This window comes from Blennius ocellaris, assembly GCF_963422515.1.
Source record: "Blennius ocellaris genome assembly, chromosome: 15".
Lineage (NCBI taxonomy): Eukaryota > Metazoa > Chordata > Actinopteri > Blenniiformes > Blenniidae > Blennius > Blennius ocellaris.
This window is the reverse complement of record NC_137664.1, coordinates 21,932,128-21,957,691: the sequence shown is the minus strand read 5'-3', so window position 1 is coordinate 21,957,691 and position 25,564 is coordinate 21,932,128. Positions and strand designations below refer to the sequence as shown.

Here is a 25,564-nt window from a genome sequence, read left to right as displayed (position 1 = left end):
GTGGCTGTGGTGCTGGTATAGCATGTGCGTGCGGTAGAGTCTCTGTTGCTGTGCTTTTGAATTCTGTTTCTGCTCCAGCTTGTTATTTTCAGCTGGAATCGCTGATGACGGATCACAAGTGAATCCTGCAGAAACCGGATATGTTGGATTATATTCTCGGATGTTTCCAGGGAGTGGGGGAGTTTTTATCTACCGGGTCTTTGTGTAAAACCAAGTACATGGTGCTGATGTGGGATATGAAGAAGGTAAAGATCTAGAATATTTCAATTCCTACGATAAGCCTGGATGTTGTCGATTTGAAATTGAAAGGCGAGAAACACGTCTGAACAAGGTAGAGTTGGGATCTTGCCATTGGGGAAGTGAGCAGCTTCTGAAACTTCCCAGTTCTAATGTGACGTCAACATGAGAAATGGCATTTTTTGGCCGTTCGGGACGTTCAAAACAGTCAATTCTATGTTTACGTCCCGACTGCTGACTTATTCCCTCTGTGCACCGGCCTGTTTGGTGTTGAACTATTCTCCTGTGACATTCGGAGGACTTCCTGTGTGTTACCTGGCCGGAGCTTTCTTCATGTGCTCTCCCACGAAGGTGGCGTTGGTCATCCCCATCAGAGTGTTGGCCAGCGAGATGACGGACAGTAGGTGCTGGGTGGTGACGGCCCTCGACACGCCGTACGTCCCCTTCCCAACGATGTCGGACAGCGCGAGCTTCCGGCCGGTCAGCAGCGACAGCTGACGCAGCAAAGACTCCTGGGAAACGGAGGAGATGATGTGAGGCGTGAACTCCACCGCAGACCTCAGGTAGGAGGGTCGTCTGACTTAAAGTTACATTATCATCACAGTTATTCTCAATGTAGTGTCTTTATATTCTAATAGGAACCATTTCACTGACTTGTATTTGATAATAAAATAGAACAGATATTATATATAGACATAATACAATGCTATTTCAAACTATCATGTCAAAATTCATGTTTTTGATATAAAAGGTTTACTCTGTAGACTGATTATTCAACAGGTTCAACACATCAAGGTTTTTAATATGCGAATAATTTTTGTATTAAAATCATGAAATTCTCAATCTCAAATCTTGTTGCGTCTATTGGTGATTATACATCTGTGTGAAATTTTGAGGCTTTGTATAATTTTATCACAATATATAGTGGTGATATATATATTATCACATCATTTTAAGAATCGTTTTTAACTATACAATAATGCATTATATATATACATCTTCAATATGTATTGCATGAGGCATTCGCATATCACATTTTATAGTTCAGTTTTACAGTGATTGTATCAGATTGTTATATTCTCAAACGTTTCCACATGAAAATAAATGTTATATACAATTATTTTGTATTAAACTCCCGTATTTTCCGCACTATAGAGCAAACCTGAATATATGCTGCAAAATTAAAAAACAAACAAACAAAAAAAAAAACATATATAAGCTGCACTTGACGGTAAGCTGCAGGTGTCCACGCTGTAATGACACACACAGGGAGACATTTACATAATCATCAAGCGTTTTATCTCTGTTGATAAAGTATTTTATTGGTTATTTGCTGATTGTGATTCTGAGGAGGAAGATTTCTCAGCCACGGAGTCCAGCGCTCTAGTTTACGTGATGCCCCTGAACTCATCACTCGCGGCAGTCAGGTGCTGGAGCTCCGGACCGCGGGAAAGCAGCGCAAGACGAGCTCGTCCAGGGCACCAATATCACTTTGAAAGGTAAGTTTTGGAGAAGCAGAGGCTAAAAACAGCTTGTGGAAGTAGAATGTTGGGGCATGAAGCCCGTTAACTCGTGTTATAAGCCGCAGGGTTCAAAGCGTGGAAAATATTGTATGTTTTTTCACTGTATTTGTTTAATTGTGATAACGAGCACAATTAATAATGCCATAAAGTAGAATACCCTTTTCTAATATCACCCTATAGTGTTAAAGAGTAAAATATTGTGCTTTTATCACTTTATTTCATGAAACATGAGCCTGTTTTCACATACAATTTTAGTACTTTACAAGGTGGAAACATATTACTATATAACTTACACAAGATTCACTATTAAACATATCTTAATATAACTGAAATGATCATCAATCAGATTAGCTCAGAATCTGACTTTAAAGGAGTTTCTTAACAGCTTTAGTATGGTTAAGGACAGATCAACCTTTCCATCATGGGTTAAAGGTGTAGCTCTAGTACTGAGTCACAACTAGTCAACAACTAGTCAACCATTATGCCTGTTTTCTGAATGAGCCCATCGTCATTAGAACATCCCGTTGAACACCAGCGGTCATGTCTTCATGCAGCCCAAACACTAAGAAATTCTGTTTCTGAATCATAAGTATTGACGTGACCCGTTACCTTGAAAGTGGGCAGCATGAGGGACATGTGTCCTCCTCTGGAGATCAGCCCAAAGGAGATGGGACAGTGCGGTCGGAGCATGCCCAGCCGCTCCAGGCAGATGCCGTCCAGCTGCTCGTTGAGGCCCCAGGCGTGCAGGCAGGACATGAAGAGCTTGGCCGTGTCCATAGTCAGGTTGTACTCCAGCAGGCTCAGGGACTTGGACTTCTCCTCGCGCCTTCTCATCTCCTCCTCCTCCTCCTCATCCTCATCCAGCAGGTGCTCCTTAATAGTCTCCTTCATGGTCTCCTTCACCTGGTTTGGCCAAAGAAAGGAACAAAGCGTCTCCAAACTGTCTGCGTGGGTTCAAGCAAGATGTCTGGAGTTCACGGACCTGTTTGAAGATCTTGTTGGCGAGGAAGGAGCCGCCCTTGTCGGTGCCGGCCTGGCTCTTCTGCAGCGTCTCTGGAGACACCAGGGTGGGGTTGGGCCTCTGCGCCTCCTCGGTCAGCAGCTGGATGATCACTGCCTCCACGTCAAAGAAGAGCACGTGCATGTCAGGGTCCGTCAGGTTGGTCTTCATCGCTTGGACCACCAGAGCGTTGTGGGAGTATTTCGGAAGGTTTCCCTGTGGGAGAGGAGGAGAAAAAAAAGAAAAGAGTTTGACCACCAACAGGTATCAGGTGTGAAGTGTGAAGCTCAAGGTCCATGGGGCCAAATTCATACAGCGCAAAGCAAAAACCACCATCTTCCAGGACCTCAAGTGAGAGTTGAACATCAGCTCCCTCATCAAAAAAGCCCAGCAGAGGACGTACTCCCTGATGATGAAGGTGATGGTGCACGTCAACACCTCCACCATCGAGTCCATCCTCACCTCCTCCGTCACCGTCTGGTACTACCTATGGCTGAGGACGAGGGCAGGTTGCAGGGTATCATCTGCTCCCCTACGAAGCTCAGTGGCTGCAATCTGCCCTCCCTCCAGGACTGTGAAGCCTCGAGGACTGTGAGGTGTGCAGGTAATATTGTGGCCCTCCCCTCCCACTCTGGACACCAACTCTTCCAAACCCTCTGGCAGGAGGCTTCAGACCATCAAGACCAGATCCTCACATCACAAAAACAGCCTGTTCCTGTTTGCCACCAGACTCTTGAGACATGCACTACTCAACAAAATAAAGTGAACACTCAAATAACACACTAGATCTCAATTAATATAATATTGCAGTTGAAAGTCTTTATTCAATATATAGTAGAGTGCATTGAGAACAAGGTTCTCCTGAGGGACGGCCTCCCAGACTGAGATCGAAGCATCAGGAGCTGCTGGACAGTCTGTGGTCAACGTGTGGTTGGTGGCCGGAACCAGACATGATGTCCACATGTCCTCCATTGGACTGAGGTCTGGGGGACGGGCCGGCCAGTCCAGAGCATCAACACCTTCATCATGAAGAACTGTTGACACACTTCAGACACATGAGGCCTGGTATTGTCCTGCTTCAGGAGGAACCCAGGTTCCACTGCACCAGCTTCTGGTCTCACACTGGGTCCTGCTGGAGGACGTTCCTGCAGCAGAACGTTCTCCACTGTGCTGGAGGACGTTGCTGCAGCAGAACGTTCTCCACGGTGGGGTGTCAGAACAGCCCCTCCTTGTGGACGTGGGCCCTCAAAAAACCCTGGTGAAGTCTGTTTCTGACATTTTGAGCAGCAACATCTCATTAATGTCCTGCTGGAGGTCATTCTGCAGCTCTGGCAGCTCCTCTTGTTGCCCTCCCAGCACCTACCCCCCCCCCCCCCTCCATGTTTCCTAGTGTCCTGGTCCATGCTCTGGACACTGTTCAGGGAGACACAGTAAACCTTCTTGCCACAGCTCACATTGATGTGCATCTGGATGAGCTGCTCAACCTGAGCAGCTTGATTGGTTGTCTCCTCCTCCTGCTCCTCCAGGACTGAAACACTAACGTTCTAAAGTGAGCAGAACATCAGCCAGGAACCAGGAACCAGGAACCAGGAGAACAGCCTCATGGTTTGTGGTCACCACCTGCAGAAACCACTCCTTAATAGGAGTTGTCTTGATAATTGCCTCTCATTTCCACATGTCGTCTGTTTCATTTGCACAACAAAAGGTGAAATTGATTCACAATTAGCGTTGCTTCCTAGCTGGACAGGTTGATTTCACACCAGTGTGACATACTTGGAGTCTCGGTGTTCCCTTTAGTTTTTGAGCAGCGTATTCAACAGCCACTGCAGCGTGAAAGTAAGACAAGATGTTGTGCTCGAGATCACATGAGAGGTTCTATTTGAATTTCTTTGCAGGGTCTGAAGCGGACGACAGTGGAGCAGCGGTTAACACTTCATCCATTCACATTTCAGGAGCTTAGAGTTTGCACGTTTCCAGACTTTCCCCCACGGTAGAAAATCAGGAATAAATGATAACTCTGAAATCTATGTACATATAATCACTATACTTTATATATTGTGGTAATGACCGTGTGATAAACTGCCAACTTGTTCAGAGTGTGCTTTGGCTCATTGGGAGAAATGGGTTATCCCAAGGTTGCCGGTTTGATCCCCATCTTGTGCTTACAATGTGTAAAAGTGTCCTTGGGGCAAGACGCCGACCCTGAAATTGCCCCTGACAGGACCTGAGCACCAATCAACTGCTTTGCAAAAGCAGGTTGGGACTGCTAATGCTGTATAGGTACAGTCTGTTTGCTCAACCCTTCACCCAACGACATTACAGAAGCGGAATCAAGCAATGCAGAGGATGACGAGGCATCAGAATCACTGATGCTCCATCATGTTGAGGTTAAAATAGCTTTTGAGACCTGAAGTGTTTAATAATGATAATAATAATAATTCATGGATTTGACACTCAAGAGATGCTTTAAATTGCATTATTCATTCTAAACTGGATGGTGGTGAACTACGTCTGCAGCCACAGCTGCTCTGGGGCAGACTGACGGGAGCAAGGCTGCCATTTTGTGCCGTCGCCCCCTCCGACCACCACCACCAACCACTCACTGCCCGGGGGCACTTCGGTATGTGGTCGGGCAGAGATGGGAATCGAACCTGGAAGCCTCCGATTGGGAGACGACCGCTCTACCAGCTGCCTTAGCCAGTGCTTGTATCCTCCTCACAGACAAACGAGCTCGGCTCTGCAAAGCGCTCTTCCTGTTGAAAGGGAGTGACTCACTTCCACTCTTGCTTCCGCTTGCTCAAGTGGAATTGTTGGGTTTTCTGTGTGAGAAGCGGTGAAATGACGGTATCGCATTTGGCAGGTTACAAAAACTATTGACTCGAATTGAAGTCCAAGCCTGGTTGAGAGTGAGGCACCGGGTTGTGATGTTGAAGGTTTACGTAAAGGTTGGACCAAATCCGGAATGATGTGGGAAAAGGAGGAATTTTTGTTTCATGCACACATTTGTGGATTTGAGAAGCTCTTTCTGGTTGGAACCTTTTGGCTTGAATAAAATCGATTGATTTGAAGCAGTGGGGCTGTAACTAAGAGACATGGAGAGAACAATACTCCACCAGGGTGACTCCAGACTGACTGGGAAACAATACACCTGCAGCTGACACACACACACACACACACACACACAGGGAACTGTTGGACATGTTAAAGCTTTGCTTGTGTGCAACAAAAAAAACAAAAACAGGGATTTTTGCAGGCAAGCTTTGTCTATATTTGCATATCTACAACAAAACATCACATCTCTTGGGTTTGCTGAAGAAGCAGTGGTTGCACACGTCCAGTGGAGCATGATCTCTGCAGGACATGTTGGTAAATAATGCAAACGTCTGCTCGGTTTTGTTTCCTCTGGGAGATCAGATTTCTATTATTACATATATGTGCATCGTTCTCATCTAGCTGCGTGTCTGTGGGGTCAAATGGTCTGTGTGTTTGGAAGAGACACACTGCCACCTAGAGGCAAAAGCAGATATCACATATCAGCAACACCTTCTGAAACAAGTAGTTTTTCTACAGAAGTCAAACATTATTTATACTTGTGTATTCTGTGGATTTGAATAAATGCAACAATTGTGCATATATGAAAATATTTAAATCTTTTATACAGTTCACTAGGCTCCATGTATTACTGGTGCACATATTGATGCAGATAAATCAATGAAAATGCTGAAAAAAGTTCACAAATTTGAATAGATTTTTTAACACCAACCTTTAAGTTTGGAATTTTGACAATGTTTGAATGTCAAACAGGAATAGATTATAAGAATAGAATAAAATGGGGTTCTTTTGTCTATTTTATCATTTCAATGATCAAATTAATCAAAATTAAAAGTTCTGATCAGATATCACTCACTACTCTCTTAAAAAATAAACTAATTTAATAATAACTATTATTAAATACTATTATTGGTATCACAAGCTGAACCATAGTATCATTATGTCAGTGATTTAAAAAAAAATTAAGTTGGAACTGTTACCTACAGTAAACTACAAAGAGAGGACACCTAAAAAGTGTCAAAACAATGTGAACAAATATTTACATATAATATTTCTTTCATTGAAAAAGAAATGGGGGTTAAAATGAAAGACGGCGGTAGAAAAACAGTTGGGCAAACAGTTCAAACATAAAAATAAACATTTCATACAGATGGAGCTCAAAACTAATTGTAAAACACTGTCAACTTATTTTCAGACCGAGATAAACAAGTATCAGCCAACAAATGCATCTCACACTGATACACAGTTCATTCAGTCACCACACACACGCACACGCACACACACACACACACACACGCACACACACAGAGGTTGGAGAGGTCATTGTCCTGCAGGGCCCTCCTGGCAGAGTTCAACACACATCAACACATCCAGTCCACACTGTGCACATCAAACCCTGCATATCCATGGTAGGTAGGGCGTGAAGTGGAGAAAGAAAGTGTGACTGTCAGTGTTTTAAAATACAATTTCCAATGACAAAAAAAAAAAAAAAAAGCATTTTAGTACAGGAAAAATCACCAGCCGTATTAGATGCTCATTTTAGCCATTTTTGATCCTGAGATTTTACATTTTGAAAGATTTTCAGACACTGGAAAAGATTCAAGGAAAGAGTTTTCAACTGATGTTTCCTGTATTTGAAGGACCGCTTCAAGCATTACTTTGCTTCTTCTGTGTCGGTTCAGAGTCAAACACTGAATCTCTAATCAAAACTCATGAAATCACCCTATTAATGAACCTGGGAGCCATTCGTCTCATCTGCTTCACCTGAATCCAGAGGAAAACCACTCCTCAAATCAAACAAGCTATTTTACTTGTTGCATGATGCATTTCCTGAGCAACAGACCACCGTGAACAACAGACACCAGCAAATAGCTTTGACTTGCAAAAGGTGTTTGTAACCCTCTCATATGTACACAGTGAAGCCCCTCGGTATGGAGTGAGCACCGCAGAGGCAAGGCGTCGCTGCTGGTCCTACAAACTCCCCTACATTCTCCATCTAATCCTTCTGCAGTGAGAACATGGAGCTGGAATCTACAAGAAACGTTTCCAAATGGAAGACTTCACACTGCCAGAGATGAAGCAGCTGTATTACTTCACTATTACTGTTAAATCAGGTGACACACACACACACACACACACACACACACACACACACACACACACACACACACACACACACACACACACACACACACACACACACACACACACACACACACACACACACACACACACACACACACACACACACACACACACACACACACACACGCGCGCACACAGAGAGAGAAATGTCTGGCTTGATGGTTTGACATTTCATGATCATTATCTGTCATTACACACAGTGGGGGATACATAGTCGAACACACACACACACACACACACCACACACACACACACACACTCCAGGGACGGTGGGAGGTTTGCAGCTATAATTTGAGTTGATATGAGGAGAGAAATGACAGAAAGGTGGAAGGCAGAGAGAAGAATGTGCTTGTGATAGAGCGGAGGGCACAGAGCTGTGATTATGGCCAGTTATGGCAGGAAAACCCCGGGAGACACAGAGTGTACAATAAAAGTGACACACAGCGGGCAAAACAAACAACACCAAGGTTAATGGGGGGTGTGTGTGTGTGGGAGGGGGGGGGGTGTGGGTGGGCGGTGTGGGGGTACAAACCCAACAGAATAAGGCATTGGATGTCAAGCTAAACAGCTTCCACGTGAACCTGTAGAAGCCAAAGTGGACCGGCGGGTTCAACTAAACGCTGTTCAGACACTAAATAATTCAGGGCGTTTTGTTTTGTGTGCTGGGACGCCCCCGTAGGGCGGGGCTTCCTCCGTCAGGTCACATCAGATCTTGAGAGTGTGACGAGTGAACTTCAGATCCCCCGAGAGGTCCGGCTCAAAACGGCTCAAAGCAAGAACACACCGGCCACAGACACACGGAAAAAAAAAAAAATATATATATATATATATATATATATATTATTGAGCTGCTTGTGGAAATGTTGGATTAAATATACTCTCAGCTAATAAAATGACCATGACATAAATTAAACATTTGTTATTATTTTCAATTCTGCTGTGTAGTTTTTTCTTTTAGATGTTTTTTGGATACTTACCTGTATCGTATGTTATTTCAGTTTCTTTATAATTAATATAAGTCGCATAAAGACCTAAAACATGTGGAACCATTATTTGGAAAATGTAGGACATTTGGTGCTTTTTATGAAAATGTGACGAACAATAACTGAAGTTTAGGGCTGTGTGTGTGTGTGTGTGTGTGTGTGTGTGTGTGTGTGTGTGTGTGTGTGTGTGTGTGTGTGTGTGTGTGTGTGTGTGTGTGTGTGTGTGTGTGTGTGTGTGTGTGTGTGTGTGTGTGTGTGTGTGTGTGTGTGTGTGTGATTCCAGCCAATGGTCAGAGGGGAATTTCTGATGCTGGACACAATGAGCTGAAGAAGATGTATTTCAAACGACTCGGATGTTTTCGTCTTGACACAGAAACACCAACAATTTCTCCGGATTCTAATTTGCAAATAAAAAAAAAAAAGTGGAGAGACAAACGATCCTGTGTGTCGTCGAGGCAAAATGTTTGTCGGTTCAGCCTGGAGATGAGGAGGCAACGTCTCAATGTGAAAACACTACAGTGAGGTCGGCTCAGCCTGCATCCACGTCACGTCCACCGTATGGTTACACATTTATTTACCCAAGACAGCTTGTGTAACGGTAATTCTATGCACTTGTGATTGAGTCAGGTGAGTTGTCGCTCGGCCCTGGTGGACGCCGCCGTCTATGCAGTGGAAGGAAGGTCTATTGGCCTGATGTCCCCAGCAGGAGACTAGAGGGACGACGGTTTCAGAACCAGAAGCTCCTGCGAGGCACACAAAGTGTGTCCTGCAGCTCCGTCACGTCTGAGCTGCTCTCAGGAAAAGGCCCCGCCAACTCTTGATAGCCTCAATATGCGTGGAATTCAATGGGCGTGAATAAAATCCAAGAGCAATGCAGTTTGATGCTGGTGATTTTGAGAAAGGAGTTCGAAGTGACTTTTGATTCAATGTGCCAGAAGTCTCTACAGCAGGGGTGTCCAACATGAGGCCCGGGGGCCAGAAGCGGCCCGCCAGAGGATCTAATCCGGCCGCCATGGGATTTTTATTTAAAGTATAAATATGAAAACTGACAGAGGCTGATCTAAAAACACCAGATTGGCCAAAATGACATTCAAAACCGCCCTTGGTCAGAATTTGACCTCCGACATTAATGCGTCTGTGGAGGTCACATGACGCAACGCCTTTCACAATAAAACAACGAGTCCAACTTATGTGAAGTGATACTTTAGACATGTAAACTCAAAACAATTTCCAGATGATGACAAATTGTTTTAATCCTGAATAAAAATAGGATTCCAGATACAGGTGACTGAGGGTTTTTTTGTGTTTTTTTTGTAAATAAAACATCTGATTTCCTTTAATATGTATATTTCAGAATAGACTGGAAAATTCTTGCAAAAGGATGAAAAGAAGGAAAGACTTTGCATTTGTCCATATCTGCAGTTTAACATGTGATGTTTGACTTGTTGGCCCTCCAGAGGTCAGGTCAGGTTGATGTGGAACTGAAATCAGTTTGACACCCCTGCTCTACAGTCTGAAGCACAGATCGTCAACCACTGGGCCTCGAGTCACTTTCAGTTCTCCTCCTGCGGCTCGCAGGGCCACTTCCCACCACTTGGGGCGGCGGCGTGTCATCCAGCTGTTAAACAACACTCCAACAAGCAGCAGCGGAAGAAGCCAGCTGTGAACTTTGGACTGAAGTATTGGAGAAGTTCTGCTGCACTCTGGTGCTACTCTGCAGGTGTGTGGGTGAAACCAGCGACGTGCGTCCGCTACGATTCTACAACCACCGCCTCTCCTTCTCCCGCCATCAAGTCCACATGAGAACAGACGGCTTGTTACCGCCCACTGGTAATTAACCTGTAATTAACCTGTAATTAACCAGGCTCTGAGGACAACCTGGAGGAACAGACGTCAACGCTGCACTGCTGCTGGCTTTACCACAGCATTTGCTTTTTCTGAGTTTCTCTTCGGTTCTTTGAGTATTCAAATCAAAACAACGTGTGGAATTTACATTTTTGTTCGTGTTTCTTTGTTAATATTGACTTGAGCCTTTGTATTCGCTCTCGGAACTTGAGGTGTTAGAATTGCTCTCCTGTTCAGTGCCGTGTTAATCTAAATGGACTTGGTTTATTGAAAACTAATCGAAGCAAGACTTGCATCAGTTGAAATGAAAGTGTTAATACTGTATGGGCCACTTTATACTGGGGACAATTGGGCCCCTGGTCGAGACAACATTAAAATGTGAACAATTTCTTTCGGATTCCACGTTGAAGACATCGAAAGAGAAAAGCATGAAAACCGCAAATTTGCCAAGCCGGCAGTAGAAAATGTCTTTTTCAGCACATTGTGGGCCTTATTACACCAACGGTCCGATAATGGATGAGAATGAATAGATATAGCTCAAAAAGACAATTCCCATCTCTAAAACGGAAGCCCCCCCCCCCCCCCCAACGGGGTTCTGTAGCCGTCCTCACCTTGTCGGCGTTGTCGGCGGCGAGCAGATTGGTGGCGAGGGTCTGCAGTTTGTGCTGAGCCATGTTCTTGAGCGCCGCCAGGCTGCGGCGGGTCATGGCCTGCTTCAGGTTGACCGCGGAGTGGCTGAGAGCGTCCACGGTGGCCGGGGCCAGCTCGTCGCAGGCACTCAGGATCTCCACCGCCGTGATGCCCATCACGCATCGGTCCAAGGCTCCTGGGAACACCGGGAAAAAGGTCAGAGGTTTTCGAGGATAAATCATGATTGCAGGCGTGGAGGCACGGGGCGGGGAAGGCAACTCGTGGAGGACTTGAATGTTTTGAGGCTTCTGGTCTTCTCTGCTCTGCATCATTTCAGGAGGGGGGGGAAACACACCGAGAACACACTTTCTGGAATCTGCAGCGAACCCACAATAGCGTCTGAGCTTTTTCATGTGTTCACCAGCGTTTAGCTCCACTGCCATGTTTGTGCAGGGAGAGGGAGCGGCCTGTTGCTAGGTTCAGTCTGAGCGCTTCAGAGCAAAAAAAAAAAAAAAAAGATCATTAAAGCCGAGACACTTTTATGAAAGGACATGATTGGAGCGCGCAGACGTTGAACCCGACTCCTCTGAGATTGATAGTACTCTTTAAAGACACCACTGATTCCCCCGCACATCTCCACGAGATGGAAATGTGAAATTGAGGCGTCTGAAAAAAAAAAAAGACAACGCTCTTTCAGTCTGCTCCTCTCTTCGTTCCCCATCACAATCTCTACTCAATTTCTTTCCATCTCTTCCCCCTCGCCCTTGCGCCAACTTTCTATTTATATCACTCTTCCAATCTCGCAGCGTGTCCCACTTAGTGTGAATGGACGCTCTGGACGATCGTCTCTCTTGAATAATGTTCAGCTGGTCTCCATTTGTGACACTGAAACAATTCTCAACCCGACCAGAAAGAGAGGGATCTTTAGAAAGACATCATTAGCCGCAGACATCAGTATTGGCTCTAATATTGAGTGAGAGGAGACGTGTGTGTGTGTGTGTGTGTGTGTGTGTGTGTGTGTGTGTGTGTGTGTGTGTGTGTGTGTGTGTGTGTGCGTGTCGCTGGCGATGAAGGGCCTGTGAGCCACTGCTCTATTACATGTCCAACGCCTGACTACACACACACCTTCCTTAATTTCACACTCAGCTACCCTGCAATCTCCCAGTAGTACAGCTCATTCAGGTGGTACACACACACACGCACACACACACACACGCACACACACACGCATACATACAGCCAGCCAAGAACATATAAAACATTCAGGAGCGCTATGTGCTGGTTCTTTAAAGTCTTTCAAGTTAAAGGACTACTTTGTGTGTGGGCTTCCTGATCTGCGCCGTCACGTCTCTCAACAAGTTCCTTCAACCAGCATCAAGTTGTGCAGAAAGCGCAGTGAAGCACAGCCTGAACCGACGGCTGTGGATCGTCTTGTGTGGCTGTGATGAGAGACGGAGGCAGCAGCCACAGTTCCTACCGCGTCCATTGTTTATAATGCTGCTGTCCATCGTTTTGATCTCTTTCTCCACCGTCCTAGAAGTGGAGGTCGCGTTCCCTTTAGTCACGTTCCAACATGAAGCCACCTTCACCAATCACCTGCATCAGCTTTGTGTGTCGCCATGTGACTTTGTGCGCTGCTCCTATTGGTCATTAGTAGCGGAGCCGGTCCTGCACCGGCTCCTGAGGGAGCGTGACCCCAGGGTGGCGTGGCTGACGCACCGTTTTGTCCTCCGACCCCCGGTTCCCACTCCGGCCACGGCGTGACGCTCAGAGTGGCCATAAACCACCTCTTTGTGCCACAAACAATCTTTTATTGCGCTCAAAGTGCAAATACGTCGACTGGCCTTTCCACTGATCAATCAATCAATCAATCAATCTTTATTTATGTAGCACTATTTATACCTTGAAGTAACACAAAGTGCTTTAACAAGAATTAAAAACTGTGCAAAGATCAAATAGATAAATAAAAAGCAGATGAACACACACACATTCAGACACACACACACATAAGTGAAGACGTGCCTGGTGATATGAAGACATGCAGGACACCGAGGACTAAGGTGATATGAAGACATGCAGGACACCGAGGACTAAGGTGGTATGAAGACATGGAGGACACCAAGGACTAAGGTGGTATGAAGACATGGAGGACACCAAGGACTAAGGTGGTATGAAGACATGGAGGACACCAAGGACTAAGGTGGTATGAAGACATGGAGGACACCAAGGACTAAGGTGATATGAAGACATGGAGGACACCGAGGACTAAGGTGATATGAAGACATGGAGGACACCAAGGACTAAGGTGGTATGAAGACATGGAGGACACCAAGGACTAAGGTGGTATGAAGACATGGAGGACACCAAGGACTAAGGTGGTATGAAGACATGGAGGACACCGAGGACTAAGGTGGTATGAAGACATGGAGGACACCGAGGACTAAGGTGGTATGAAGACATGGAGGACATCGAGGACTAAGGTGATATGAAGACATGGAGGACATCGAGGACTAAGGTGATATGAAGACATGGAGGACACCGAGGACTAAGGTGGTATGAAGACATGGAGGACACCAAGGACTAAGGTGGTATGAAGACATGGAGGACACCGAGGACTAAGGTGGTATGAAGACATGGAGGACACCGAGGACTAAGGTGGTATGGAGACATGGAGGACACCGAGGACTAAGGTGATATGAAGACATGCAGGACACCGAGGACTAAGGTGATATGAAGACATGCAGGACACCGAGGACTAAGGTGGTATGAAGACATGGAGGACACCAAGGACTAAGGTGGTATGAAGACATGGAGGACACCAAGGACTAAGGTGGTATGAAGACATGGAGGACACCAAGGACTAAGGTGGTATGAAGACATGGAGGACACCAAGGACTAAGGTGATATGAAGACATGGAGGACACCGAGGACTAAGGTGATATGAAGACATGGAGGACACCAAGGACTAAGGTGGTATGAAGACATGGAGGACACCAAGGACTAAGGTGGTATGAAGACATGGAGGACACCAAGGACTAAGGTGGTATGAAGACATGGAGGACACCGAGGACTAAGGTGGTATGAAGACATGGAGGACACCGAGGACTAAGGTGGTATGAAGACATGGAGGACATCGAGGACTAAGGTGATATGAAGACATGGAGGACATCGAGGACTAAGGTGATATGAAGACATGGAGGACACCGAGGACTAAGGTGGTATGAAGACATGGAGGACACCAAGGACTAAGGTGGTATGAAGACATGGAGGACACCGAGGACTAAGGTGGTATGAAGACATGGAGGACACCGAGGACTAAGGTGGTATGGAGACATGGAGGACACCGAGGACTAAGGTGGTATGAAGACATGGAGGACACCGAGGACTAAGGTGATATGAAGACATGCAGGACACCGAGGACTAAGGTGATATGAAGACATGGAGGACACCGAGGACTAAGGTGGTATGAAGACATGGAGGACACCGAGGACTAAGGTGGTATGAAGACATGGAGGACACCGAGGACTAAGGTGATATGAAGACATGGAGGACACCGAGGACTAAGGTGGTATGAAGACATGGAGGACACCGAGGACTAAGGTGATATGAAGACATGGAGGACACCGAGGACTAAGGTGATATGAAGACATGGAGGACACCGAGGACTAAGGTGGTATGAAGACATGGAGGACACCGAGGACTAAGGTGGTATGAAGACATGGCAGGACACCGAGGACTAAGGTGGTATGAAGACATGGAGGACACCGAGGACTAAGGTGAGGAAAGGGACACATTTGGGCCGTCCACACTGGGGGCGGCACAACTTCCGACCACAGGGGGCGCCGCCCCACAGACCCCCCCCCAGCCGGGCAGACCAGCCAATCCCACCACATAGTGGGGGACCAGCCAGGTGCCCGGGGGGCAGGAAACCCACAGTGTAGCGCCCCCTAGAGGAACCACTGGACATAAAAAAGAAGGTAGAAAATTAGATCATTATCTAAAATAAATAAATAAAAGTGGATAAATACATTGATAAAATACACACTGATTCCACCACATGTTCAAATTGAAGCGGTAAACAAGCGAGGGTTACAGCGTTGACTGCGCTTCCGGATCAGCATGACAGGAAACCTTCCTTGATATACACAGAGCGCCACCCAGTGGCTTTAGTCCGGCACCACTCCGAACAACTCCTGGAATATCACATTCTTTTTAAATGGCCAGAATCACTGCTGATGAAATATTTCAATATTGACGATCACCACTACCTATCCAAGCTCCCCAAAGCACTTCATATGCTTCATCACATTCACACATTCACACAGCAAGCAGCCGCTATGCATCCATGGCGTAGCGTCCATCCACTGGGAGCAGTTTGGGGCTTCAATTTGTTGCTCAAAGACACTTCAACTGAGCCGCAGCCGCCCAGCAGTAGGGAAACATGTTGGTTTGTGTATCAACACTCAGACCAGGCAGCAAACATCCCAAACACCCTCGACGGATTGTACAAAATGTGGTACAGATATTTATGATGAACAATAATGAATCTGTTCCTAAATCCAAGTGGTAGAGTTTACAGGTACGTCTCAAAAAAAATTTAGAAGTACTTAAAATATTTCACTATGTGTCCATGAGCCTATATCATATATGGGTTTGACTTTCTGAAATGAGTGACAAGAAATACTGAACATATTCATTGGTATTCTAATTTTCTGAGATGTACCTGTAGTGTACCCACAACCGGAGGAGCTATTCCAATTCCCAAATCATCTCAGGTAGTTCGTCTCAACATGGAGGAGTTTTGTACTCAGCATTCATTTTCCACAAGTTGTGCAGCTGATAGCACTTTTCCAGTAGTACCTACTCAGCCCTACTCAGCCCTACTCGACTTGCCTCGGTTGTTTTCCTTTACAATATACCATGCATCCGATATCAGCTCAAATAATAAATTAAATTGTATGTGTTTTTATATATGTATTAATAATATTACAAAATGTGGACGGTTACAATCACGCTTCACTGTCCGGTGTTTCGGTTTCACTGATGCCCATGTTACCTGGTGACTTCTGCCACAAGCCAAGAGCAGCAGCTGATGTTAAAATGAGACAAACAAACGGTACGATACCTGAAACTTTAATGGAAATGTGGTTAAACGGCATTTACTGGTCGGTCTACGTCCCCACGCTCACCTATGACCATGAACTCCTGTTCAAATCAAGAGTTTGGTCTGCATGCAGTAAACCACATCACTGACAATTTATCAAACATACAGAAGCTCGGTTCCATTCTATCCTTGACTTTTGGTTCATTAAGTGGAGAAAGTTGAGGGAAACCTCTCTTCTGTACAATTCCCCATGTAAACGGATTCTTACCCGTGTCCATCTGCCAGACGTAGACCGAGCCATCGGAGCACCCCACCACCAAGTAGTCATCCGCCGGGCGCCACTTGATGACTTGGATGGGGAAAAGGTGGCGCGATGCCAGCATGATGCACTTCCTCTCCCTGAGGCTGAGCAGGCCGACGGAGTGGTCGCTGGCCACTGAGCAAACACAGTGCTGCACCCGAGTCTGCGCAGGGAAAAGAAGTCAACGTCAGGTTCTGCTGCCAGATTTCTAACAAACTCACCCAGACGTGAACACGACGTGCCGTCGTCTCTCCACCGGCTTCCAGTTCGTTTCAGAATCGATTTTAAACTTCTGTTGTTTGTTTTTAATGCCATCAATGGCCTGGGTCCCTCTTACTTGTCTGATATTTTAACTCTACGTGACCCTGGCAGGGCCCTGGTTCTTCAGCTCAGCTTCTTCTAGACATTCCAGGTGGAGATATAAACAGTGGGGTGTCGCTCTTTTGCTGTTGCTGCTCCCAGACTGTGGAACAAACGGCCCCCCGACATTCGCACCACTACTGATCTCCGCCTTTTTAAATCAATGCTGAAAACTCACTTTCTTAAGTTGGCTTTTACCTCTGTCTCGGGCAGTGTATTTTATTCTGTATGCTCTGTTTTTAGGAATCTCTGGAAGGCTTCACCAACCTGCAGCACCGTCGCTCCTCCCACAGTCAGCACCTGTGTTTTATTTATGGTTTTTATGTATTATTCTCGTATATATTTCTTAATGTATAGTTTTTATAGCTTTGTTGTAAAGCACTTTGGATACCACTGTAAAGGGCTATACAAATAGAATTTGATTGATTGATTGATTGATTGGTAACGAGGTGCACAAGGTGGTGCACGAAATACAAAAGGGGCCTGTCCTTTCGCAAGGTCCCTAAAGAAGTTCCCTAAAGAACACAAAGCGCTCAGCTTTCTTACGCTGCAGTTCTCTGGAGGGACGATCAGCTGAGTGATCTCGCCGCCATGGACGCAGAAGATGTGCTTCATCTCGCCGGTGAAAATGTCCCAAACGATGACGGAGAAGTCCACGCCTCCCGACACAAGTGAGCGCTGGTCGTAGCGTGGGGAGACCTGGTACGGGTACAGGACACAGGTCACCTTGTTGCGGTGACCTCGGAGGGTCCGGTGGGGGGGCCACCCTGCAGGAGACGGACAGTCTGTCAACACCTTATGAAGCCTCTCCTCTCTCACAGTCAAAGGAACAGTCCGACAACGTTCCGGCAGATGGATCAAATCAATCACGGTTCAATCAAAACTGAAAGAAATTCTATGACATTAAAGGGGGTAAGAAAGAAGCTGGTCAAATATAAAGAACTTTCCTTATGTATGTTGACAAACTGACGACATTTAGGTTGTAACTTAAAGCTGCACTTACACAAGGACCGTTGTGAATTCAGAAATTCTTAAAGTAGTTTTTCTGTTCTTTCGTCTATTCAAGCATCACTTTTTAACCACTGGCGGCCATATTGGAGGCCTTATGTTCGACGCCTCTGCTCTCATGAGGCAGACTCACATTTTATCAGATGATAATAGGACCTGATGATATTTGAACCGTCTTTCGCAGAAATCCAGTTTGAATTAATCCCATTTCAAAGCAGAAGTCAAATATGTGTAATATCAGTCAATCTATACACAAACAGGCTTTATTTTAAATAAATATGACAAGATAGTTTTAAAATTATTAAAAAAAAAGTTTAAAAAAACAACTTTATATCATCAAGTGTGATCAAACGGATCAAATGCTCTAAACATAGAGTTATTAAAAGTTTCCATCAACCAGCGACTGTTAGCCGAGGTTAGCTCCCAGATTAGCTCCAGTAGCTAATCTGGGTGCTGTGGCAGGATGAAGGGGGAATACAGCCTGGGTTCCTCTGCACAGAATGTGGCATGACGGGACGGTAAAGCAAAGCAAAGCACACCCAGACCACACTCTCTTGTTCGGTTTCACCATGGAGAGTACGTTTAAAATGTAGGCGGGGCTGGGAAGGAAGCAGACATGTGACGTCATTACCAACAGCGGTCTCGGCCTTCTTGGGACCAACGAGGAAGTTGTGGCCGCAAAAAAAAAAACACCAAGCGTGCGCAAAGCTGAGTATGCAAACAACAACAGAGGATTTGTGTGGCCGATGAAATATTTTAGTATTGCAGGCTGCATTTTGCTCCTTTTTTTTGCATTTTGCTCCTCCTTATTCGACCCGTTCCGCCGTGCTGGGGATCCCAACGGGAGGCTGACAAAACAAATCGTAACCCTTTTGTATGGTTCTTTCTGTAGGAGCCACAATTTTTGCAGTGGGGATGAATGACATTCTGTGCAGTGGAAACGACCCTTAACAGCACACACCCGTCCTAGTGTGGTGTGTGTGTGTGTGTGTGTGAAACCAATGAACCGTCTGTCTTTCGGAACGCGGAACGAGCCTCGTCTCGCCACTCACCTCTCCTGAGCATGTGCTCGCCCTGCAGCAGCTGCACGATGGCGGTCTGCGTGGCGGGGACCAGGATGATGCTCCCGTCCTCTCGGCCACAGACCAGGCGGCCCTGAGACGGGATGTACACGCTGGCCGTCACCTGAGGAGAGGCCACGAAGCGCAGCGACTTGTTTACTCCAACGAAACACACGCAATGTCGGTCAACGTGGCTTTGCGAGCGGTCCGGTGTTCAGACCTTAATGGGTTGCTCTTTGCCCGGCAGGACGCTGAGCTGGTCGATGATGCCCGAGGACACGGGGGTGAGCTTGTCAAACGCCTCCTGCAGACTGACGGTGGAGGACACCTGCAGCTCTGCTCAGAGACAAAACCAGGAGGACCTGAAGTGACCGGCACGGCACCACCAGGGCAGGGATAATAGTGGAACCGTTTTGCAACTCCACTTCAACACCGATTGCTAAAAAGCATTCGAATCACTCATATTTCAACATTTCCCACTGGAAACGATGTAAAATTAGTTACGTCTCTCACGACATTTACGTGAAACCGCTGTCCTTTATAATGTGCCATTTGCAAAAATTCCTCAATATAACTTTATAAGAGTTTCAGTTTTATTTTTTAGTTTTTTTTACTTATCTTGCATAGATTTCCCAGATTAGTTCATGATCTTTTTAAGTTAAATCCATCAGTCAGGTGAGCTGAAGCTTCAGACTAAACAGCTGCAGCATGAATGCAAAGACACAGGAAAAAATCAAGAAGATACAAAACATGGTCCAATAAAGGGTTCATAGTAATACGTTAGTAACTGATTACCAATATAAAACACTAACTTTCTGTGGGTTTATTACAGAGCTGTGAGCATTAGCTCCTCACTGATGTGGAGACGACTCATCCTGACCGCGACATGGAACTTGTCCTTTTAAGTGACGTTAGCATTAGCATTAGCATAGAGCCACAGTAGCGGGCTGCGATCACCATGGGCTTCTTCTCCTCATTCACTCATATAGCCGTTCCTTTCAAGACGTGCTGGAATCCAGACTTTAGAGCATCTTCCTCCCGCTTCTTTCAGCTGAACTTAGTGAGTGAACCAGACTGGCGCTAACAACTCAGTCGACGCTTCAAAACGACAAGACAACAATACAGATTTGTGCAAGTTATCAATAATACGCTGGTATTTTGTATTTCAGTTACACAAAGAGTAACTCTAGTACGGTTTAAAATAGAGTAGAGAAGACAATTTTGGGTATCTTGGACAACCAAGATGAAGAGAATATCATCTCCCTCCTTCATTTCTACTGAAGGACTATAGTTCACTCACAACTCTTCACCACACTGATCATTATTATTACACACTATTGCTTTGTTCCCTCTCGAATCTTAAAACATCTTTTGCTAGGTTTGTGTGTGTATTGGGCAATTCTTCGTCTGTAACTTGATCAAGTATTTCTTTTACTCCCAGCTGGTATTCTCCAATTCGCTCTCTTTTCTTCACAGTAGTTTTGTGGCATTTATTCAAGGTCTCCCTGAACACTCCCGGGCACGGAGGGTTTCAGGTATATTCTGCGTCTCAGTAAATATTAATTTACAGTCTGTGCAGCAAGTGGAAGCTTTTTATGGGCTCTTTCCACTCGACCCTACAGAGAACTTCATTTCATAATTCAAGATGTTTGTTGTCATTGCACAGCTTTATGCAACAATACAACAAACGTATGGTGGTACTCCCTGAGTTAAATTAGAAAGGATACAAATGTGAGATTAAAAAAAATAAAATAAAATGAACCACAAGATAAAAGCGTAAGATAGAAAATTGCATAAAATACTATATATATATAGTAATCTACATATAAGGAACGTGCAATAATGTCTAGTGCAGAAAACACGTGATATCACGGTCAGCACATGGACGAGGGACATGTACCAGGACGCCATCCAGTCCAGTGGCTGTCCTTCCATTTACGCTTTGCAGTGCCCTTCTGACCTCATCTGTGGTCACTGTCAGTCTGGGGATTCCTGTGACAACAGCATGGAAGCCTCTCCGTCGTAATTGTTGTGTTCAAACCGACCGAAGAGCAGATTAAAGTCCTGAGCCAGTGAGAGGCTGCTCTTGACAGGCAGGTTGACGTTGTGGCTTGAATGCCTTTCCGCATACGTCTGGGATCACTGTTGTTGACGTTGTCTTTAATTTTGAGTGTTTGGTTTCCTTTAGCCGCTTTGATGCCATATTTCAGATTAGCTCTCACTTGGCGGTAGGCGGTGGCTTCCCCATCTGCATTTCTCACTAAATTCCACATCATGGTAATAACAATTAAAGATTCTGAACACGTTCTGCTCGTGCTGAAAACACATTGCAAAGTGATTATCGAAATGCAATGAACAAAAATATGGACGAAACATCTTGGTTTTTGCCCCCATTTTCCATGAGCAGAACTCAAAGGGTGTTCAGAGAAAAAATAAGGGCACGTTGTGCAGCGTGTGGCTCTACTGGCTGCCGTCGCATAGCAATGTGACATTTAAGTGCATATTTTGAGAATTACAGCAAAAACACACAAACAATGAGGGTTTCATTTCTGTTGATTAAGTATTTGCCGATTGTGATCCTGATGAGGAAGACGTTCCTCTGAGGAGGACGACCGGTCAGCCATGGAACTGCAGCAGGGCGGAGTTACGTGATGCACCCGAACGCATCACCCCATGCATTAATGCAAGAAGCTCGTCAACATGTAAAAATCCATAAATTAGCCGCGACATTGTTTAAGCCGCCGGGTTCAAAGTGTGTGAAAAAAAATTTATAGCGGCTTATAGTCTGTAAACCACGGAAAGTTCCAGTACATGGAATGTGTACTGGAATACACAATAAATACCATCTCTTACAGGTGCTTACCGGCCCACTAAAAGCCCTGGGCATATCAAGATGCTGACTCGGCAGCGTCTTGTCTAAGGCACACCTGTGCTATAAAATAGGCTTTTTATGTACATAGAAGAAGTCTTGCGTCTTTGAGCTGAGCTCATGAAAAGTGGGAGCAGAAACCAGGTGTTTATATTTTTGTTCAGAGTATTTACATGCGCAATAACACACGTCACAAAGCTGAACTGTGATTAATGATGCTTCCATGTATTGTGTATTGATGCTCTGCAGACACAATGTGACCAAATTTCAAAAATTAAAAGTGCAGTTCACCGCAATCATTCACAGAAAAGTAGCATGATGAATTAAACATTTTAACTGATTAACAGAGAAGGAAAGAGATCGTGAGTTTTGAAGAAAGAAACAGGGGTGTGACCACCACCGAGCACATGAGGCGGTCATCAGGTGAACTGATCTTTTCTGAAACTTCCAGCATGGTGCGAGCAGTGAGTACCTGTGGAGGACGAGCGCTGCAGCGGGGGCGAGGGGTCCGGGATGCTCCACAGAGACAGCCTGCCTGCAGAGTCTCCCTGGATCAGCAGCTTATGGAAAGGCTCCCGCCGGCCAAAGAAGAAGCGAGTGACTGGAGGACAGATCAGGAGCTGGAGAATGGAAAGAACAAGTCAACGCCCGAGAACTGAAGATCCAATCACCCCCCCCCCCCCCCCCCCCACCAGCTACTATTGCTCACACTCAAACTGCCATAAAATCCTTCACCTCATCTCAAACTAGACGCTTTGGACTCTGTTAGCTTAGTTTTGGTTCTGGTTCCAAGCTGAAATGGTTGGTTTTGCTCTCCAGTCCACAAACTGCAATGTCACACAGCAAACTTCAGAAAAGCAGAACCACACATCTCTGGATCAGGAGGATTTTCATCTTAGAAGAAAAACCGACTGGATCAACCACAGTCCTGCCTTTTCACCGGGGACGAAAGACAGTCCACCCAGTGTGAGGGTCCTCGGACCTCTCTACGAGTGGCACATGGGAAAGATAGAGTTCTTTGCCCTGGTTATCTGCCTGATTCATATGAACGCATGCTTTCTCCTGGAACACCAGTTCCACTGGTGTCTAACTGGGAGGGCTGTGGCTCAGCTGGTCAATTGTTTGGAATCACAAGTTTTGAAGGTTTGATCGCCCATGTCACCCTGTCGAGATGTCAAAATATTCTCCACCGAGACACATTTGCTCCCGAAGGAGTGGGTGCCTGAAGATGGAAGTCATCTCCACTGGCGTGTGAAGCAGAGTCAACCCTCCACTGGTAAAGGAGGCTCTGGGAATCCCTCAGGCCAAACGACATGTGCAGGAAACCTACATTACAATTGAGGTGAATTCTAATGTGGATGTGAGCGGGAGCAGTCTGTTAGCTGACCTTGTGGTAAGAGTCCACCATTTCAACTTGCTAGTATGAGAAGAAAATCCCACACCCAGGAAAAAGAGATCATGGTGATCCTTGGGAGATGATAATGATGAACTTGATGAGAGCTTGTGAATCTCTGGCCTCTCTGCAGCTATAATGTTTGAAGAGGTGAGCAAGCAGACGATGACTGAGGTGTGTGGTCCGATTGGTTCCTTCAGCTCATCTGAGTGCTGCTGGGACGGCGGTGAGGGGGATGCAAAGTGCCCCCTAACGGCCCATTCTCCTATTGGGTTTGCTTCTAACTTTTTTAACTGCAGTCCGTTTAAATCTAAAGGTGGTACCTGACCAGCAGACCCCCCCCCCAAAAAAAAGAGACAAAAACACAAAAACAAACAAAAGCAGGCAGCACACAATGAAAAGTCACACAGAGAAAGATCATTCGCTCTCGTCTGGACATAAAATACTTTCCAGGTTGTATCTATAGTCTCTGCTCCTTGTGAAGTTGAGCAGCTATTTACAGTGACAAGCTAAATGCAGCCGTGTAAATGTGCACCGTGTCCCGTCATAAGGCTGGAGGACTCAGCGTGTGGCCACTGGGGATGAGAAGCATCAGGGACTTTGCATGCATCTTCATCAGGATGAAGACAGATGAGGAGGGGGGGTGGTGCGTTTTGGAGGAGGAGTTTGGGTTTTAGTGGGAAGAGAGCGTGAAGTCATGTGCACCGGAGTGAGATCAGTAGTCCGTCACGTCAGGCAGGAAGGAAAACCGAAGAGCGGAGCAGACTCCACGGGCAGTGTACGTCCACCATCGTTCGCTCAGCGGCTCACACTCCTGCTTCCACCACGACTCCAACGCCCCTGACTCATGAAGTAACTGAACTGCTTTTCAGTTGCCGTTCGTCTGTGCTTTCACTTTTTGTTTCTTAAAATCCCCAGAAGCCACAGTTTCTATTCTTCCGACTCATAGTGGTGTCACCCCCAGCGACATTAGATTCATGTGCGAGGTCCAGGGCTTCTGTTTGGCGGGAGAAAAGGCTTTGTGCTCCGGCTGCGCCATTATGGAAACAAATTACTTTGGGCAATATTGAAATCATGATAATGTACATGATTATGTCTTTGAATTTGGAATATATACAAATATCTTGTAATGTAGAAGTTAAAAACTAAACTGTTGCACTGCACTCAAGCTTTTGAAAACAAGAAATAAATCAAATACATTAGGCGACAGACATACTTCAATAAATAAGTCCAACATAAATACTTTGATAAATTGTTCCAAAATAAAATGTTGGTTATGTTCAGCAAGGAACTCCAAACTTTATTTTCCATTCTAACACACTTCTCACAAACGCTTTTCTTTTCTCTCATCTCTCCAACGGAGAGCTCGCATTGTGTAACAACAAAACTCCTTCCGCTCGGAAACCCCGCCTCTCTACAAAATAAAGTTCCCCACCGCCCCACTGTAACTGGGTGAATTATGACCTTAACTGACCACCACAGTGGTGGAACTTTTATTTTGTAGATAGGCGGGGTTTCCGGTCGGTAGTGTTTTGGTGCAACAGCGTGTGGCGCTGTGCTCTCATGTTGGAGAGAGAGAGAGAGAGAGAGAGAGAGAGAGAGAGAAAAGAAGAGTTACTGAGAAGTGTGGATTAATGGAGAATGAAGTTTGGAGTTTGGGGATTTCTTTCAGATTCGAATTAGGGATTTCATAACCAAAAACTCAACATTAAATGCCAATAACACAGCTTCATATGTTTAAATAAAGCTCTTTCTCTCTCAATAAATACAAGTGACCCTTCAGATTCCTCACAGGCTGGACAACAGCAGTTTCTAAACACCATTGAACACAAGATTTAAACCCGCTGGAGGCCATCTGTGACACTTCAGAGATCCATTGTTCACTTCTCACAAGGACACTCGTCTAACTTAGTATTTTATTCGCACAGTGAAGTAAGAATGCGAGCCGCTGGGTGAATATCGGCGTTTTTCACTGCAGGTCTTCTAGTCCACTCCTCTCGTTCAGTTGTCACATTCTAGCCGAGCTGCAAAGCGGCAAAGATCTTTTTTTTTCA

At 45.6% G+C, this 25,564-nt stretch overlaps 1 protein-coding gene across 1 annotated transcript in view; it reads right to left on the bottom strand.

Moving 5' to 3' along the window:
• wdr7 (WD repeat domain 7) overlaps nucleotides 1-25,564 on the bottom strand; it is a 115,011-nt gene that overhangs the window by 77,900 nt on the left and 11,547 nt on the right. The window contains 9 exon segments of the mRNA XM_080510095.1: nucleotides 553-749; nucleotides 2,370-2,663; nucleotides 2,743-2,976; nucleotides 11,396-11,610; nucleotides 16,787-16,982; nucleotides 17,726-17,946; nucleotides 19,240-19,372; nucleotides 19,469-19,584; nucleotides 22,590-22,737. Coding sequence (XP_080366221.1) covers nucleotides 553-749; nucleotides 2,370-2,663; nucleotides 2,743-2,976; nucleotides 11,396-11,610; nucleotides 16,787-16,982; nucleotides 17,726-17,946; nucleotides 19,240-19,372; nucleotides 19,469-19,584; nucleotides 22,590-22,737 — 1,754 coding nt within the window.